Source organism: Ipomoea triloba, chromosome 7, assembly GCF_003576645.1.
Source record: "Ipomoea triloba cultivar NCNSP0323 chromosome 7, ASM357664v1".
Classification (NCBI taxonomy): Eukaryota; Viridiplantae; Streptophyta; class Magnoliopsida; order Solanales; family Convolvulaceae; genus Ipomoea; species Ipomoea triloba.
The window spans coordinates 17,480,411-17,500,425 of record NC_044922.1 but is presented as its reverse complement, the minus strand read 5'-3'; the positions used below and the strand labels follow the sequence as shown (position 1 = coordinate 17,500,425).

General features: G+C 33.2%; 1 protein-coding gene across 1 annotated transcript; it reads right to left on the bottom strand.

Moving 5' to 3' along the window:
* Positions 1-1,110: 1,110 nt before the first annotated feature.
* Positions 1,111-7,097, bottom strand: LOC116025625 (ABC transporter G family member 21). Its single transcript, XM_031266926.1, has 5 exons — positions 6,666-7,097; positions 5,541-6,342; positions 2,954-3,139; positions 2,064-2,242; positions 1,111-1,941 (listed from the first exon to the last, which is right to left on the bottom strand). Exons 1-5 carry the CDS (start codon positions 6,885-6,887, stop codon positions 1,300-1,302), a joined length of 2,031 nt encoding a protein of 676 aa, XP_031122786.1. The 5' UTR covers positions 6,888-7,097; the 3' UTR covers positions 1,111-1,299.
* Between the last annotated feature and the right edge of the window lie 12,918 nt (positions 7,098-20,015).

Genomic DNA, 20,015 nt, shown 5'->3' with positions numbered 1-20,015 from the left:
ACTGTCATGCATATAGTAGGGTGATTTTATTGATAAAAGAAAAAGAAAAATGAAAACTATGTTTACTCCTGCAGTTACTCTCTGATGGGGATATTGGGCATGGGTTACGACTTGTTGGGCTTGTGCTAGTGGGCTGGGGTGAGATAGGTCCGAGCGGTTAAGGGTGTCGCCGGCTGGCTGTCGGCAAGCGCACTGGTCGCGGTCGTGCCGCGGCCTGGTGCCCCTTCGCGCCACCAGTCGCATGATGTGACAAAGGAGGGGGTGTGGGGGGTGGGGGTGCGGTGCGGTGTGTGGTGTGGTGTGCAGTGGTGGTACGTGGACCACGTGGCGCAGGGGGCTGAAGCGTGATCCTAAGGTGTACACGTTGACAGTTCAAGGAGGAGGAAAGTTATTATAATTTATAAATAAGGCGCTTGGCTTCTTATCAGGACATGTCAACACTACAAGCACTATAGTCCAGTGGTCCTTGGTTCTTACTTTCTACCCGTCTGTTGGGTTCGATTATTCTCTTTAGCCTAGTTGATCAATAGCCTATTCCTTGGGCCTTAGTCTTGTTGTGGGCCCTCTTGTCTTATGGTCATGACCTCGGATATTTTTCCCATCCTGTTGGGCCCAGTAATCCAAGTTGTATTCTTTATACACGGTTTATGGTGGACTTGGTCCCAATAAAACAATCATTCTCTAAGGGTGTGCATTGAGTTTGCCTTTTGACCTTAGCTGGTGGTAAATGACTACAAAGAGGGTAAATGACCACAAAGAGATAAACTAGCCTAGATTGTTTACGACTCAAACCAAGAAGGTCAATAGGTTGGGCTCATACAAAAAAAAAGCCAATAGGCCGCTCTCACTGAGAGTCAAACTTGGAATCTTGTGGTTACCAAGTCAACAACCCAACCAACTTGTAACATAATTTATTAATTGAAGGTACATAATATATTAATTGTAAGTACATCATCTGAATGTGTTGTGGACCTTGATCCATGCGTCCATGGTATAACAATTGACTTAGAACTTACTTTCTTTTTTACTTTGTTTTTTTTTTTTTTTGAATGAGCAGAGTATGTCATGTAACTGATGTAAGTAGAGTAAAACCTCAAAGTGCAAGTAGTATTACTGGAAACTAATAAACTCATTAATTATAAATTAATTGCTTAGAGTAAATACATATCAAATTTACACTTTAATAATTCTCAGAGTGACTGATGAGATTCAAGGAAGACATCTCTTAATCAATATTACTCCCTCCTAACCTCTGTTGCAATCAGATTATTATAACCAACCCCACTAAACATCCTTAAACTATCGAACCCTCAAGGCAACATAGGCCAAAATCCTAAACCCCACAAGCATGGCACCCAAAGCAGCAACATCAAACACCATATTACCAATGTCAAGACACTTAATCCCTTCAAAATCCCTCACCCTGCATTGCCTCCCAACCCCACACTCATAAACCTCATTTTCAGGGTACTGAACCCCCACAAGAAGCTTATAACTGAAGTGACTAAAAGATGTGTATTTCATCCATGTGAGGAAAGCTGGGATGTGTTGAATGTAGTATCCACTCACCAACAAGAACACGAGCATCATGACCGAGGAGAGCGTGGCGGCCTGCTTAACGTCCATCAGGATGGCCCCGAGGGCCAGGCCGAGGCTCTGGGAGACGAGGACGTTGAAGAGGATGATGAGGAGGGTTAAGGTGAAGGTTAGGAGGGACGGTTTTAGCCCGCCCATCCAATAAGTAACGGTGACGAATATAGTCGGGAGGACGAGCTCCATTGGCAAATCGCCCACGGTTCGAGCAAAGTAGTAGGAGGACAGGCGGTACATTCCTGAGGAGCGTTCCCGGATGAGCATTGGGCGTTCTTGTGGGAAGGCGAAGATGGCGTTGAACATTGGGAAGAATCCCCAGAAGATTGAGAAGAAAAAGAGTAATCCCACCTGTGAGAATTGGGGGAGAAATGGTTAATTATGTAACAGAGTCAATAGTACTAAAAAACTGTGAAGTTGGGAAAGAAAATGCAGAATATGTAGAGGTTATAGGTTATATAAGTTATGAGTACCTGATCTTGAATGTGGTTTGTGTCACAGTGCCACCATAGAAGCCCTGAGAGAAATGACACAGACACCACCTGGAAAATCCTCAGCCCAGAAAAGGATTCATGTCTTCTTTCCTTTAGGCCTCTGCTCAACAACACACTGAACTGCAGCCACCAGCTTGTTGTCCATTGTTCTTCAGAACCTTAAAAACAGAACAAAAAACCTCTGTAATGAGTTCCCATTTGGGCAACAAAAACCTCCCCCACCCAATTTGGTTATGTTGTTTACTTGGTGGGAGCTATAGACAAAAAATCAAAGCTTATTGGTTTTTTTAGTTTGAGCCGGTCCATTATGGACAACATTGACCTTATAGGTTTGAGCCTATTACAAGTTTGACTTGAGTAACCTATTAGTTTTTTTGGTTTGAATCGATCAACTATGAACAACATTAGCCTTCTTATTTTGAGTCGGTTACAAGTTGAACTCTAAACGGAAGCGACCTATTAGCCTTCTTGGTTTGAGCCGGCCAGCTATGGACAACCTATAGGTAACATTAGTCTTCTTGGTTTGAATCAGTTACAAAGTCGGTTCCCAACAAGAGCAGTCTATTAGCCTTCTTTAGTTTAAACCGGCTATGGGCAACCTATAGGCAACATTTGGCCTTGTTGGCTTGAGCCGGTTACGAATTCGGCTCCGAGCTGCTTTCTTAATTTGAGTCGATTACAAATTCTACTTCCAATGAAAACGGCCTATTGACCTTCTTGGTTTGACCCAACTATGAGTAACCTAGGCTGATTTATCTCCTTGTGATTTTTTATCTACTAGGGTAACAAGACTGGATTTACCCAATAAATAATGACTGTGAGTTTCCCTCTCCCACCTAAAATGCAACAATACAGAGATATTAACATACTTCTCAATGGCGAATTCCTCCTGCCTGCTCGAATTGAATCATGGGAGCTCCTCTCCACCTCCTCCTTCTTAACACTCTTCTTGTAACAGGAAATCAAGAACTGCTTAGTTGAAGTTTGGCTGTCAACATTCTCTGGTCTTCCAACCAATTCATGTTGATCATCCTGCCTTGTATCAGGGGCTATACCTGCAACAGTTATTCCCATGAACTCAAAAAACCTTTTTGAGAAAAAGTAATGAACAAAACATGAATGATTAGCACAGAATCAAATCAAAATGCACAGATTAGCTGTAATCTACACAGGTCAATATGTTTCCCTAATGGGACCTGAAAGAAAAAGGAGAAAAGAGAAACCAAAGTATAAAGCTGTAATAACATGAAGAAAGCAGAAAAGCAGTCAATTAACTTTTGCTCATTATTTCATAATTGACTAGCTTTTGATTAAACAAGTGGACAGAATTGTAAAGTTAAAGATGAAATAAAGCATGATTTTATTATTACTATTAATTTTGGGCAAATTAAATCCCTACTTGTTCATCTTATCTAAATCAATCACAAACTAGCACATAAGATCAAAACCCGCCATCTCTGATCTAAAATCTTTTGTTAGTCAGATTGTTGATTTGGTAATCACAAAGTTTCAATTTTTACTCCTACCGGGAGCAGCTATTGGTCTTCTTGGTTTGAGCTGGTCAGCTACAGCTACAGGCAACCTAGGCTAGTTTTCCTCGTCTTTTATTGGCTAGGGTCACAAGATGGGATTTACTCGGTGCACACCATCAAATAGTAACTACGTGTTCCACCGTCGCCCAAATGTTTTGTTGGTAACAGTATGATTACATAATTGATCTGATATGAAAATCATGTCAGGGATATCAATTCTTCCTAATCACACTCAGAGATCATATCAAATTAGAGCTAAAGAAGCCCAGACAAAGCTAGAAAACAAGCCCAACAGTCCTTAAATAGAATTCCCTTGTTTCCTGTCTGCTGGTTCTGTTAATGTAAGTACCAACTTGCTCTTTGTATATAGTTGGCTGTCATTAATGCCAAACAGACCCATTTTGACTTGTATTAGAAATGAGCTAACATTTAGCAATTTTTTCTCAATCAAAATGGTGGCAGATGTCATAAGCAATCTGCATTCACTGCTGTCAGGATCTTGAAATGGAAACCCATAATTTTCTCGACTTTTATTGTGTGGTTTTTGTGAGAGTCTTCTGTGAGCTAAGCTTGACTTGTGTTTTGTAGTTAGGTAGAATGTCCAGTCATTTAATTTACTCCCTTAGCCCACCGTTACTGATCAGACACTGACATGTAGAGACTGAGAGTGAAGCTAAGCCCATCATTTCCCACTAAAGTCGAAATTCCCTCGTCCATAGGACCCGCACTCCAGCCCAATAAGATAATAGAGTGATAAATTACGGTGATTTAACAACTCATTAGGTGGTAGGACTGGTGCTTAATGTTCACAAAGTGTAATTCATACACTGCTACGGACATGACTAGATTCTGTATCCGTGCTTACAGAATTACAGTCTACAACTTAGGAATCAACTGAGCTGCCTTTACTTGTAGAATGAACCCAATCTAAATTGATAGAAAATCATATTGTAGTGTATGACAGAAGACACAAATCCACCCACCCACCCACTTGCCACCTCCCTAGCCTCCTGGAAGATAGGAAAGTTTGAAAGACGGAAGAAAACCCATGAAGAATTTAAGTCTCCGTACCAATCTAATTTTGCAGGGAGTACTCACTCCCAAAAATCAGGGTGTATATCGTCGGTACATAACCATTTGACACTGATTTGTAAGGTGGACACATTAAGCATCATTTTATTTAAAAAAAAAAAACAATAAAAACAACTTAATCTAAATCTAACATAAGTTTTAACTGTTCGATTCTTAAATTCTCACTCATTTATCGTCATGATTGCAGACGATTGCAGACAACGTTAGTTTTAACAATACTAATTAAACCCTCAATCTATGTCCAAGACTTTGTGTTGGTTTTAACCGACATATACTAAACAATACTTGTTCTATGTTAAGATTTTGTGTTGATTTTAACTTGCCACGGTATAAGTAATAGTTAACCTCTGTCTAGCCACCCCTGTAATACTTTACTCAAGTTGGCTAAAGGTTAATCCTAATCTGAATTCTGAAAATATCTGTTATATATATCCTAGATATCTAGCACATGTGGAATTAACAATAAACACTTTTTCACTTATAGATAAATATGGACATATCATCACTTCCCTGAAAGAATAATATCAACCACATCATTATTACTCATATGCCAAACTTCTGGAACTAAACTGCAATTTCAACCAAGTTAGTCAGATTTTTAACTTGGTAATTAAAAAGTTATGATTTTCTCCGGATTTAAAAAAATTTTGTTGAGTTTTTGTTGGGTTGGCCGAGTTCAGTACCTACTCGATTCGAGAGGTATATTGTAGCTTACCAGAGAGGGATATGGTTAAATTGTTAATATTATGACACCATAATCAAAGAACTATGTAGTTAAGCATGTAGTTTTGAAACTAAACAAATAAGATTAAGGAGGAGAAAATTTTCATACCATTTGCAAGATCGAGGAGAAAATCTGCAGGATTCATGAAGTTGAAAGCAGGAACATATCCAATGGCTGCAAAATAGTCCATGACAGAGCTGCCCTTTCCACTATAAATGGGACAACCTTCGGACAGCACCAAAACCTCGTCAAACATCCGGTAAAGCCGGCTGGAGGGCTGGTGGATAGTGGTAACGACGGTCCGGCCGCCGCGGGCCAGCCAGCGCAAGGTAGCAACGATGCGCTGGGCCGTGGTGGAGTCCAGCCCGGAGGTCGGCTCATCTAGAAGCAACAAACTCGGATTCACCAACATTTCTTGACCAATACTCACCCGTTTCCTCTCCCCGCCGGAAACCCCGCGGAACAAAGTCCCGCCGATCATGCTATTCCGGCACCGGTTTAGCCCCAGCTCCATGATCACCATCTCCGCCTGCTCCGCCTTCTCTGCTTTCGTCAGCTTCTCCGGCAACCTTAACAGAGCGGCGTACGTTAGCGTCTCGAGGACGGTTAAATGAGGGTACAAAACCTCGTCTTGGGTCACGAATCCTATCCGCCGCTTCACCGAGCTGGAAATCGGTTGGGCGTTGTACGTCACGGAGCCGGAGAATTTCCCCGGCAGCCGTCCGGCCAGCGCCGTCAGCAGCGTCGTCTTCCCGCTCCCGGACGGCCCCAACATCGCCAGAAGCTCGCCGGGCCTCGCCGTCCCGCTCACGCCGTTGAGTAAAACTCGAGTTTGATTCCGTTTAGACGACGTTAATAAACAGCTCCCTCCATTGCTCTCTATCTTGATAGAATACGCAACATCCTCAAACTGCAACGTTTAAGGATGTTTCAACTTTCAAAGCCATAATCCAAACAACACATAATATAAGCCGGCCAATTAACCTTCTTAGTTTAAACCAGTCAGCTATAACCAATCTAATTTAATTTAAATCTTTTACAGATTAAGATCACAAGACAGAATTTACCAGTGTACACTCTCTCTGATAAACCTCCTTGTGATTCTTTATTACCAGCTAAAATCAGATAGAGTTTACCTGACGCTCACTCTCAGACAGTGGCTTAGGGTTTCTCGTCACCCAGAAAAAAGAACATAAGAAATTAATGACACCATGATCAAACATTACATAATACCTTGAGTGTCACGGGGTGAGAGGAGGCACGTAGGACTGAAAACTGGCCAGGAGGGGAGTGATCTTGATCTGGGATATCATTATTGGAGCAGGGACTAACATTACTTTTTGAGGAACTTATAGGAGGATCAATAATCTGGAGCTTAACACTCTCCATCCTAGAACACACAAGAACATTCGAAGAGCCGCCATGAACACTATCCTCTCGATCAGGATGCAACATTTTGAATTGGTTATGTTAACCCAGGAACAAAGGTGAAGAAGAAGATGAAAGTGAGGGAGAAATAGAGAGATGAAGGGGAAATAGTTGTTACAAGAATCACATGCAAAAGAAAGGTGGAAAAAGAAAGGGGGGGTATGTGTGAGAGTTTTCTGGGCACGAGAAGAAGGAGATAGTGCTGGGAGTAAAGATATAGGCGTCAGCAGAGAGAGAAAGAAGGAGAGAGAGAGAGAAAGAGAGGGGCAAAAAGTGTACATTATATTTTGTTGGGGTGTAGGGGAGATGTATAAAATTGAATGAAATTGGGGCATACAAGTGTCACTTTCCACTCTCTTTTGTTGTAATTAAGTTTGTGCGTAATTTAAAAAGTTTCTAGTAGTGGATAAAGTCATACTATTATATTGTGATTTTAGTCGGCAAAAAAGTTTAGAAGTAAATAATCTAGTTTAGGTTGATGGTTCAAATTAAGAAGACTATAATAGATAGCTTTCACAATAAATTTAAAAATTAAATTAAATTATTATCATTATATATTTAATTATAATAAATATTTAAATAAGTATTATTTTTATAATTTTCATATCTAATTAAACTATCCTCAATACAATCAAGTCATGGCTTGTTTGGTAGAACTTATTTAGAAGCTTATAGCTTATTTTAAGCTACTAATAAGCTATAAGTTCTGTTTGGTAATGTTCCTAAAATAAGCTATTAGCTTAAAATAAGAGCTTATTTTTTAAGATAGCGTTTCAGAATAAGCTAGTAGCTTCCTAACTTTTTTTCCATCTTTAATCTTATAAAGAAATGACATCATTTATCCTTCCCAATTAAAACCTTTTTGACTTTTTCTCTTCAATATGTTTGGTTGTAATTTCAATTTGACATTTGTGTTTGAACATTGATTTTTGTATGAACTAATCTTATAAATTATAAACATTTTGTTTTACTTTATATGTTTTCAAATATATGTTCTTACTTTATATTTTATTAAAATATATTAATTTCACTATTTTATATTTTAATATATAAACAAACCTATTTAATTTAAAACTATTTAAATTGTATGAAGATGTCCTTTTTAGTCTTTTTTACATTTATCAGCTTATCAAAAAGTTAATTTTACCAAACATTTTTAAGCATAAGAGCTAGCTTAACAGCTTTTAAGATTTCAGCTTCGAGCTTATAATTTTTCAGTTTTCAGTTACTTTTCAACTTTCAGCTACCTTTTCAGCTAGGTTTGCCAAACATAGCCCATATAAAGATAATTCAGTTAGACTAAGATGAACTTTGTTCTCAAATGCCTTAACAAAAAAAAGAAGATATATACCTAAGATTACAAAAGAAAATATTTTCTTAATAGTTAATACTCGAATAATTCAAATTTCTTTAGAAAAAAGTTTCAATGAACCAATTAAATTTTCCTCAAATTTTATGAATTTTAATTCCTTCAGTATACTAGAACTTTACACATTGAGACTAATTACGAATAGGAACTCAAACCCGACACATTTAGTTAAGGTGGAAGAAACTTGTGTCATCTCATCCGCGCTCCATTGGTAATTCCTTGGAAGTCCCTCCTATATTAGAACAGATCTAAGTCATATAAAATAAAAGATCAATGGTCATTATTAAACTTATGTAATTAGCATTCAAAAAAAAAAAAAGAAGAAATGATTACCATTTAGCTAGGGGAAAATTAGTCTTTTGTGTGTATGGAAAGTCCATCTACATATGAAAAACCGGAGATTCCCCCTTCCATTTATTATGCTTGTATTATATATTTATTTATGGTTGATTTGTTCCGTATATCAATGTCGACGGTACTACGGTGTGTGCACTTTAGTATGCTTCGGACATATGCACACTATTACACGTTTATGCACTTGTGTTGTGCACATATATGCTGTTTGCAGTTGTGTGCACTCACATGGTTNTTTCACTATTTTATATTTTAATATATAAACAAACCTATTTAATTTAAAACTATTTAAATTGTATGAAGATGTCCTTTTTAGTCTTTTTTACATTTATCAGCTTATCAAAAAGTTAATTTTACCAAACATTTTTAAGCATAAGAGCTAGCTTAACAGCTTTTAAGATTTCAGCTTCGAGCTTATAATTTTTCAGTTTTCAGTTACTTTTCAACTTTCAGCTACCTTTTCAGCTAGGTTTGCCAAACATAGCCCATATAAAGATAATTCAGTTAGACTAAGATGAACTTTGTTCTCAAATGCCTTAACAAAAAAAAGAAGATATATACCTAAGATTACAAAAGAAAATATTTTCTTAATAGTTAATACTCGAATAATTCAAATTTCTTTAGAAAAAAGTTTCAATGAACCAATTAAATTTTCCTCAAATTTTATGAATTTTAATTCCTTCAGTATACTAGAACTTTACACATTGAGACTAATTACGAATAGGAACTCAAACCCGACACATTTAGTTAAGGTGGAAGAAACTTGTGTCATCTCATCCGCGCTCCATTGGTAATTCCTTGGAAGTCCCTCCTATATTAGAACAGATCTAAGTCATATAAAATAAAAGATCAATGGTCATTATTAAACTTATGTAATTAGCATTCAAAAAAAAAAAAAGAAGAAATGATTACCATTTAGCTAGGGGAAAATTAGTCTTTTGTGTGTATGGAAAGTCCATCTACATATGAAAAACCGGAGATTCCCCCTTCCATTTATTATGCTTGTATTATATATTTATTTATGGTTGATTTGTTCCGTATATCAATGTCGACGGTACTACGGTGTGTGCACTTTAGTATGCTTCGGACATATGCACACTATTACACGTTTATGCACTTGTGTTGTGCACATATATGCTGTTTGCAGTTGTGTGCACTCACATGGTTGTTTGTGTTAATTCTACATGGGTTGATATGCATTTATTCATACATTTTATCATAAAAAATTAATACATTTTTAAATGCACACATAATTACAATTTCACCCCTAAAAAACAATAATACCAAAATTAAGGAACAATCTTATCCATTAAAAATGATTTGATGCGTTCTCATGTGGGAAGGTGTTCTTATATGATTCCAGGATCAAATGAGAAAAGGATTTTTCGGTAAAAAAGTAAGAACTAATCTCAACCGCCAATCAAGACTTCTTCAATGGTTTTATATATATATATATATATATATATATATATATATATATATATATATATATATATATATATATATGCGTGTGTGTGTGTGTGTGTATGTATGTATGTATGTATGTATGTATGTATGTGTGTATGTATGTATGTATGTATTGTTTCTAGTGCAAACGGCTTCGCGGGTGCTAACGTGCAGACAAATCTAGTCCATCCATCTAAAGATGATGATGACCAAAGGCTGAAAATTAATAAAAATGAGAAAAAACGTGGTGTCATTTTTAAAAATTTTCTATAATTACAATTGTGCATTTAGAAATGTTTGATAGTGAATTTGAAAATGCTTTGAGTGCACAAAAGTCACTACTTGTTCTCATCACATTTTTCCTTCGTGTCACCACAAGAGTTCCGAAATGCACGTTCAGGTATATGCGGATGCACTGTCAAACATTTTTAAATGCACAATTGTAAATTAAGAGAAAAATAAGATGATATTTTTTATAAAATTTTGTAATTATAATTGTGCATTTATAAATGTTTAACAATGCATTTGCATGTTCTCTTCTGGAGTCTTTTCCAATTTTGATCCCTACACACACACACAATATTGATGCAGTAGTAGTAGTTATTATCAATATATAAGCTTGATAGTTTGAGATAGTTGATAGGTGGACTATAAATGCAATTGCAAAGTTAGTGGATTGACTAAGAGAATCAAACTCTATAAGCGCAACCCAAAGTGAATCTGAATTAATCTCATAGAAAATTGTGTTGGTAGATAATTTATTGTTGAAAAACTTACAATTTTTGGCTACCCTAGTGTGTTTGAAACCCTAAGTTTTCAAAAAAAAAAAAAAAAAGAATAAGGGTCAAATAGGCCACCGAACTACACACGAAACTGCAATTAGGCCATTGAACTCAAAAACAATGCAATTGGGTCCCTGAACTACACAAATTCATGCAAATTAACCCAAAGTGACTTGTTGACTTGATCTTCCGGTTACCAACTTTAAAAATAATATTTTAAAATAATTTGAAATTAATTAATTAATTAAAATAAAAATAAAATAAAAATAACAGGAACAAGTCAATTGGGTCCTTTTTTTAATTTTTAATTTAATTTTAATTAATTATTTTATTTAAAATTATTTTAAAATATTATTTTTAAAGTTGGTAACCAGAAGATCAAGTCAAACAAGTCACTTTGGGCTAATTTGCATGGATTTGTGTAGTTCAGGGACCCAATTGCATTGTTTTTGAGTTCAATGGCCTAATTGCAGTTTCGTGTGTAGTTCGATGGCCTATTTAACCCTTATTCCAAAAAAAAAAATGATCTTCTTGAATTGATCACTTTGGAAATTTGAAAAAAAAATTGATCGTTATTCTTTTCTAATATCTAAAAGTAATCGGTAATACTAAGCACCAACAAAGTAGTAAAAAATTTGGCTGACCAAGACAGTCCGCGATTACTAATACTTTTTACCACAAAATGGTTTGAAACTGTAAATATATTAAATAAAAAAAATAAAAAAATTTCAGCCATGAATGTTGAAAAATGATCTCGTCCTCTCATTTTATTTTATTATTAAAAAAATTTATGGGTAGATTCCATTAATTTTCTGGTCCTCTTCTTCTTCTCTTCTTTTATTTTATTTTATTTTTATTTTTGAAAGAAAGATATTCAATCTTGGAACAATATAATTCCTGGAATGTGATTACAGGATCACTGTGGTCGTCCAAACAGTGCCGAGGATTTGAAGAACAGTAACCAGTCGGAGTATATATACATTTGTTGTCATTTTGAGTATACAAGATTATATTGCATATTTGCATCTAGCTTATAGCCACCTCTGGCCTACTTGGCTTTATATATACTACGGAGATCATGCCCTTCTTTTATCCACCAAAATTCTCAAGTTTTAAATCTCCACCTCAATTCATAAATTTATTCTTATTTTTCACATCTATAATTTATAGAATCCCTATATACCGACCACATAGAATAGTGTTGGATCGACTAGACTAGGCACAACCTGTACATAAGTATATTGTTTGAGTTTGGGTGGTTGCCATATGTCCCTTTCTTAAAACTTTGGTAGAGGAAATAAATGGTAGGATAGGTCTCAAACAATTGATCAGTTTTAATTCATAAAGTGTTTGTACATTGGTATGTACCAATAATAGAGTTAATTTCATATATATTTTTGTACTTTACACCTTGCAACTGCTAAACAAAATAGAGTTATGGATTCTCTTTGGATTAGTCAATCAGTTAAGTTGTGTCTCAAGGGTAACTGTATTATTATTATCCTTCTGAGAAAAAAAAAAGGCTTACGAATTGTGCAATTAATTTGGAGTCTTGTTGGAGGAGGTAGGTAAATTGCAAGATATATCTCAACAAGTTATTCAAAGTATTCATACATTAATATCCACTTGTCAGTGAAAACAGGGCTCTTGATTCTGCCAACCAACTGAGTTATGCTCCTAAAATCAATGCTTTAAATTTATTTAAAATAAGAAGATGTGTGTTTGTGTGTGTGTGTGTGTGTATATATATATATATATATATATATATATATAGACATGATCACATGAGAACTAGTCCACCATCAAAGAACTGTGGACTAATACGGACCATAAATTTTACAGGATCAATGACTAGATGTGGATTCCAAATTTATGGTTCAATCCTACAATTGGAGGGCACGTGCACAACTTAATAACCAACTAAGGGCACATCAGTAAATGAGGATTCCAATAACTAATCTTGAAAAATGTTGCACAACACATATCAACGGGTTGCACACCACACCACACCACAACGGGTTGAACAACCCACACAGGTGAGCACAGGCACCCCAACATGTTCAATAGACCGGTTGGACCAACGGGTCTATTGAACTCACTGATATGCCATGTGAACTGATCCTATGACATGAATAAATAAAATTGAAATACATTGCACAACCCACACAAGGGTTGCACAATCCACAATAACGACTTACGCACCGCACCACAATGGGTTGGACAACAACATAAGGGAATACAGGCTCCAAAGCAAGTTAAATAGACCCGCTGAGTAGTTTCGTTGGACCCACAGGTTTATTGAACCCATTGATATGTTCCGTGATCTTTCAACCAACAGGTCGGGAAACAAATGAAATCGAAATACGTTGCACAACTCATACACAAAGGTTGCACAAACCTCAACAACGGATTGCACAACTCACAACACTCGGTTGCCCAACCAACACAACCAAATGCACAACCATATTACCCAGAATGCATACATATACACCGACATCCAAATATGGACAATAGAAAAAAAATACTAATCACTTTTCATGATCAAACACTTGATCGATGATGAAGCAACTATAATTCATAGCAATGATGATTAAAAAAAAAGGAAACAAAATTGTGGAAATCTCCAACCGCTAGTTACCAAAATAATAATAATAGTAATAGTAATAGTAATAATAATACTAATACTAAAAATAAAGCAAAAAAGGCATTACTACCTCACTTAAAAAAAAATCAATATGTTTTCAAAAAAAAAAAAAATCTGTTTAATCTTGTGAAATCAAATGTAGGTCATCCAAAAAAAATAAAAATAAAAAATAAACGCACAATTAATCCATAATTTTCACATAGGGACTAGTTCTCATTTTATCATATATACATATATAGGGATGACTTCTGGTGTGGAGATAGCTTCCTGTGTAGTTGTGCGGTTAACACAAAATCATGCATCTTAAGCATTAAAATGACGTACCTTAAATACACAAATCACTCACCTTAAGCACACAAACAAAACATCTTAAGAACACAAATCACGCATCTTAAGCATTAAAATGGAACACCTTAAGTACACAAATCACACACCTTAAGCATTAAAATGGCACACCTTAAGTACACAACACGCACCTTAAGAACCTTAATTTCAATAACTCACGCACCTTAAGCATACAAATCACGTACCTTAAAAAGGAAAACCACGTACCTTAAACTTCAAGTTGACGCACCTTGCGTTTCAACAACTACTCACCTTAAGCACATAATCCACGCACCTTAAGCACAAAAACCATGCATCTTAAGCACAAAAACCACACACCTTAAGAACGAAAACCGCTCACCTTAAATTTTACCTACATGCAAAAATTATCAAATTGCCACCACATTTTTTTTTAAATTTTGTTAATCCTAGACGTTGATTTAAGTAAGATCAATGGCTCAAATTTAATCGCACAATCGCACGGAGCACACCCAACCGCAGGGAACTGAATTATATATATATAGAGCTGGCCCTGAAGGCGGGCGAGATGAGCACCCGCCCTGGGCCCAACGGTTGGAGGGGACCCCTAGCTTGATTTTTTTTTATTTTATTTTTGATAAAGTTAAAAAAAAAATACTTGTATATACAAAGGTTTGAATCCATGACTTTGAAATTATTTATTAAATTTAAATCTACTTAAAAATTATAACCATTTGATATACTTATTTCAATTAATAGATATATATTAGCGAACGTTGAATTTATTTATAATTACATTTCATATAGGGGCCCAAAGTTGAATGAGCACTATTCCAAGATTATTCTAAAATGTTTTTTTTAAATAAAAGAATTATAGGTTTACAAAATTCAAAATTATCATTTAATTATTTTCAATTAACCAATAGAATCTTTTAACTTCATATATTAATTAAGGGCCTTTTTATTTTGTCTCGAGCATATAAAATGATAGGACGGGCCGCACATATATATATATATATATATATATATATATGATCATAAGTTTGATTAAAATGGATGATTATCCTCCCATTTTTGGGTCTTTTTCCCCTCTTTCTTTTCTTGTAGCTTTATGGGTACGTGATGACAGAGGTGCAATACTGTGGCTTTAGTATCTCTCCTTTATTTCATGGCTATTATGAGGGAGGGAGAAAAATAAAAGGTTGGCAAAGTGCCGCTTCTTCGTGCCTTTCTATGTGGCAAATGCCCATTCCCTAAGCCAAAAATGGTGGATAGATGAGATTAAGATTGTGTCGTTATTTACTTATTTACTAAATAATTTTTATATAAGAAAAAATAAAAAGTTTTCTGTAATCACCATCATCCAAAGGGGTTGCCTGCTTGCCTCCTTTTTTTTCAGGATTATTGCATCATCAATGTTAATAATTATTTGATTAATTTAGGTAGACGTAAATAAAATGACACTGGTCTCTTTTAAATTAATTAATTGTTTTGGACTCGCTAAAATAAAAAGAAAATTATTGGGTATTTGGAGTTTTTAGCAAACAATTAATTAAAAAACAATAATAATAATTATAATAATAATTAGTAATATTTAATAAAATATATTTTAAATTAAAAATAATTTAAAGATAATTCAATAAATAAAACAATAAATTTGTATGCTTATAAGTTATCCTTACATATTACTCCGTACATGTTAATGGTAAAAATTTATCAAACATTTTTCTTTAAATGCTAATACCATATCTGATCAAATTAGCTAAATAACACAATTATTTATCAATTATTCGTTAATTTTCAAACATTCCCATTATAAGTTGCAAATTTTTTAAATCACAACGTTAATATAATGGAGTTCTATTACATTTACCTTTTGATTTTATGCTTTACCATTGACTTTCTATATTGTATTATTCGAATGATTTTTTTTAATAAAATCATTTTAATGTAAATCTATTTTTAATGCATCATGGAATCAATCAATTAATAAATATAAAGAGTTTTATTATTGTGTCACAAGGTAAACATTAGAAGGTAATTTCTAGAAGGGAAAATATTTTTTTCAACATATAGATAACTTCTTAATTTTATTTTTATTTCTTTAATTAATGTCTTTCTCAAAAAAAAAAGAAAAGAAGAAAAAGTAGAGAACATTTTTTGTCATATACCACTTTACCTATTATTTTCAACCTAGTAAAAATGACTAAAATATCCTCCGTTTTATTTTTATTTTCATTTCTTTTACTTTTCAAAGAAATGAGAGTAAAGAGACATTTTGAAACAATTTCATAAATGCTTTTTGGTGAAAAAAATATTAAAATATTCATATCCTATGATAAGGACATCAAAACCTTTAACATAATATTAAACGTTTTTTCATATTATAGATATATTCAAAATTTTAAAATTTGAGAATTTAATATCAAATTTTGTATCTTGTAACAATTATATCTATTATAAATAGCTAACTTAATAAAAAATTTATTTTAATATAATCTGATATTGTTTAGTTAGAGCACAAATTATTTAAATATCAAACAATAAAATCATTTACTTCATTTTTCAGGTGCGAAGATAGCTTCCCGTGTGAAAGTGCAGTGATCAATGACTCTTTAGTCTTAAAAAAAATTCTAAGCTGATGCACCTTAAGCTTTGAATCTATTCACCTTAAACTGAAAAACAATGCGCCTTAAGATAAAAATTGACGCACTTTAAACTTTAAACTTAAGCACCTTAAGTTATAAACTGATTCAACTTAAGTTTTGAATTGACGCACCTTAAGTGTTACTAAGACGCACCTTAAGTCTTAACATCATGCACCTTCAGTTTTTAAAATGGTGCACCTTAAGTGTTACAAAGAAGCACCTTAAGTAGTAAAATCAAACACCTTAAGTGTTAAAATGATGCACATTAAGTGTATAACTGACGCACCTTAAATGTTAAAATATACATTTGAACAAAAAAATGCACCCTTAAGTTCTCAAGTGTATAATTGACGCACCTTAAGTATTAAAACGGTGCACCTTAAGTATTAACGTGACGCACCTTAAGCACAGAAAACACGCATGCACCTTAAGATTGAACAATACGCAAAATGACAAAATTGTCACCGCATTTAAAAAAAAAAAAATCTATGTTCATCCTAGACGTTGATTTTGGCAAGATCAGTGGATATAATCTCACTGCATGTTTCACCTGGACACAACCTCCGCATCTGGTCTGTATTATTATATATATATATATATATATATAGGGGCAGAATTAGAAATTTTTTCAAGTAAAAAATATTAAAACAAAAGAGATAGTTTGAAAAAAATGAAAAACTTAGGAAGCATAGCCATAAATATTGTTTTAATCGATGAATATATATATATATATATATATATATATATATATATATATATATATATATAGGGGCAGACTCATAAATATTTTCAAGTGGGGGCAAAATATTAAAATAAAATATATAGTTTGAAAAAATATGAAAAACTTAAGAAGCATAGCCATAAATATTGTTTTAATCGACGAAAAATAAATTACATAAAAAATATATAAAAGTATTTATAACAAAATATGAATTGTTGTATAGAAAAATTAAATGCATGAAGGTTATCTGTATTATCTAGTGTGGCTACTGCTTCCCGTGCGGCAATGACGGTTCAAACCTATGACCTCCCATTTGGGAGAATCACAATTATGTTTCTTGACCACAATATGGCTATGTTTGACAAACATAGCTAAAAAGGTAGCTGAAAGCTGAAAAGTAGCTGAAAACTGAAAAGCTATAAGCTCGAAGCTGAAATCTGAAGAGCTGTTAAGCTAGCTGTTATGCTAAAAGTGTTTGGTAAAATTAGCTTTTTGATAAACTGATAAATGTAAAAAGACTAAAAAGGACATCTTCATACAATTTAAATAATTTTAAATTTAAATAGGTTTGTTTACATAATAAAATATAAAATAATAAAATCAATATATTTAAATAAAATATAAAGTAAGGACATATATTTGAAAATATATAAAGTAAAAAAACAAAATTTATAATTCATAAGATTAGTTCATACAAAAATTAATGTTCAAACATAAATATCAAACTGAAATTACAACCAAACATAATGAAAAGAAAATGTCAAAAGGGTTTTAATTGGGAGGGGTAAATGATGTCATTTATTTAAAATAATAAGGATAAAGATGGAAAAAAGTTAAAAAGCTACTAGCTTATTTTGAAAAGCTACCCCATTCAAAATAAGCTCTTATTTTAAGCTACTAGCTTATTTTGAGAACATTACAAAACAGAGCTTATAGCTTATTAGTAGCTTAAAATAAACTATAAACTCCTAAATAAGCTTTGCCAACCAGAGCCTATATATTATTTATTTGTATTTATATAAAGTCATGTTTTATCATTATAGTGACAAAACTAATATCTAAATCAAAAGAGATTTAATTGTTTTTAGTGTAAATTAATATAGGAGTAATATTATATCCACATCCTAAATTTCTCATCCAGAAATATTCATCTCATGACGTGGTGCTATGTTATTATATTATATTTATTTATTTATTTAATTTTTTGATTAGAGTGAAGCTATATTCCACTCTTGATTTCACCTCCTTTCATGATTATTTTTTATTAGTTTCTTTTACATTTGATTAAAAAGTATATTCCTATTATAACATTTGGTAGGTTCAACCAATTTATAATAACCACGCAAATGAATAGAAATTATTTTAATTCCACATTAAGGAATAAACATATGAGGGGAAATAGCATTATTCATTTCAGATTTAAATTCATTTTTAACTCGTGGTAAGTATGTAATTAAAATAAATAATTTTATTTTCATGTTGGAATGTGAACCTAGAAGAGGAAAATAACATTATTAATAATATATAATTAGGTACAATGTTACAACACTAAATAATTTGGCATTAAACTATCAAATTTTAAAAGTTCTAATATAATTGTTGCAAGGCATAAAGCTTTGAATTTTTTAACCAATAAGCTTTCAAAATAATAATAATAATAATAATAATAATAATAATAATAATAATAATAATAACAACAACAACAATAATAATAATAATAATATAATAATAATAATAATAATAATAATATAATAATAATAATAATAATAATAATAATAATAATAATAATAATAATAATAATAATAATAATAAGATTCTAAGTAAAAGTTCTCAGAATTTTTCTTATTCTAGATGCACAAAATTAAAGAGATATTTTGAAACAATTTATATACCAAATGAATGAATGATGATATTTCTTTAATTTTATGTAGAAAAAGTCCTTAATTAGCATACGTTGAACCAGAATCCACCCGTTGCACCAATCAATTACCTTATTTGTTAATTTTATTTTTCTTAAAAGAAAGTGCAACATGGCCAACATAATTTATTCTAAATAATATAGTCTATTATTTTGTACCCTCAACTTTTGCCACACCTTATAATTTTACAACATTATTTGGCCAACTCATTTGCTAGATTTAGCATCTTCCTCAAAAATTAAGAAATACTTGTTACACACAAGCAAGTGTTATCCTCATCTATCATAATCCAATTTGACAAGAGTATCAACAAAAAATTATTGAAGTTTTTTATAACTTTCTTTTTTCTTTTTGTCAAACAACAGTTTTAATTTCCTCCGTGAATGTACACAAGGATCTCACACATACACTCGGACTAATAATGTTCATGCCAAGTACGACCTCAAAAAGTGGCAAAGCACTTCACTGTGATTTTAAGATAGTTGTATTCCCAAGGGTCAACCTGAAGACCTGTGGTTGAGATAGAAAAGAGTCACGTCATCTCATCCACATCTCATGGGTAATTTTTGTATAACTTTGTGCACCAAGAAAATAGTGTTTTTTTCGAAAGGGGTGGCTGAGTAGGTGGGGCATAATTATTGTACTAGAAGGTTACGCATTCAATTCTTATCAACAACTTCTCGATCAGGCCTATTACATAGAATCTTTCTTTACTTCCCCTATGCGGTTTGCATGTTATTGTATAAGATCAGAGCAGCATTTAGTCTTAGGCTATGTTTGACAAGCCTAGCTGAAAAGGTAGTTGAAAGCTGAAAAGCTATAAGTTAGAAATTGAAATATGAAGAGCTGTTAAGCTAGCTGTTATACTTAAAAGTGTTTGGTAAAATTAACTTTTTGATAAGTTGATAAATGTAAAAAGACTAAAAATGACATCTTCATAACATTTAAATAATTTTAAATTTAAATAGA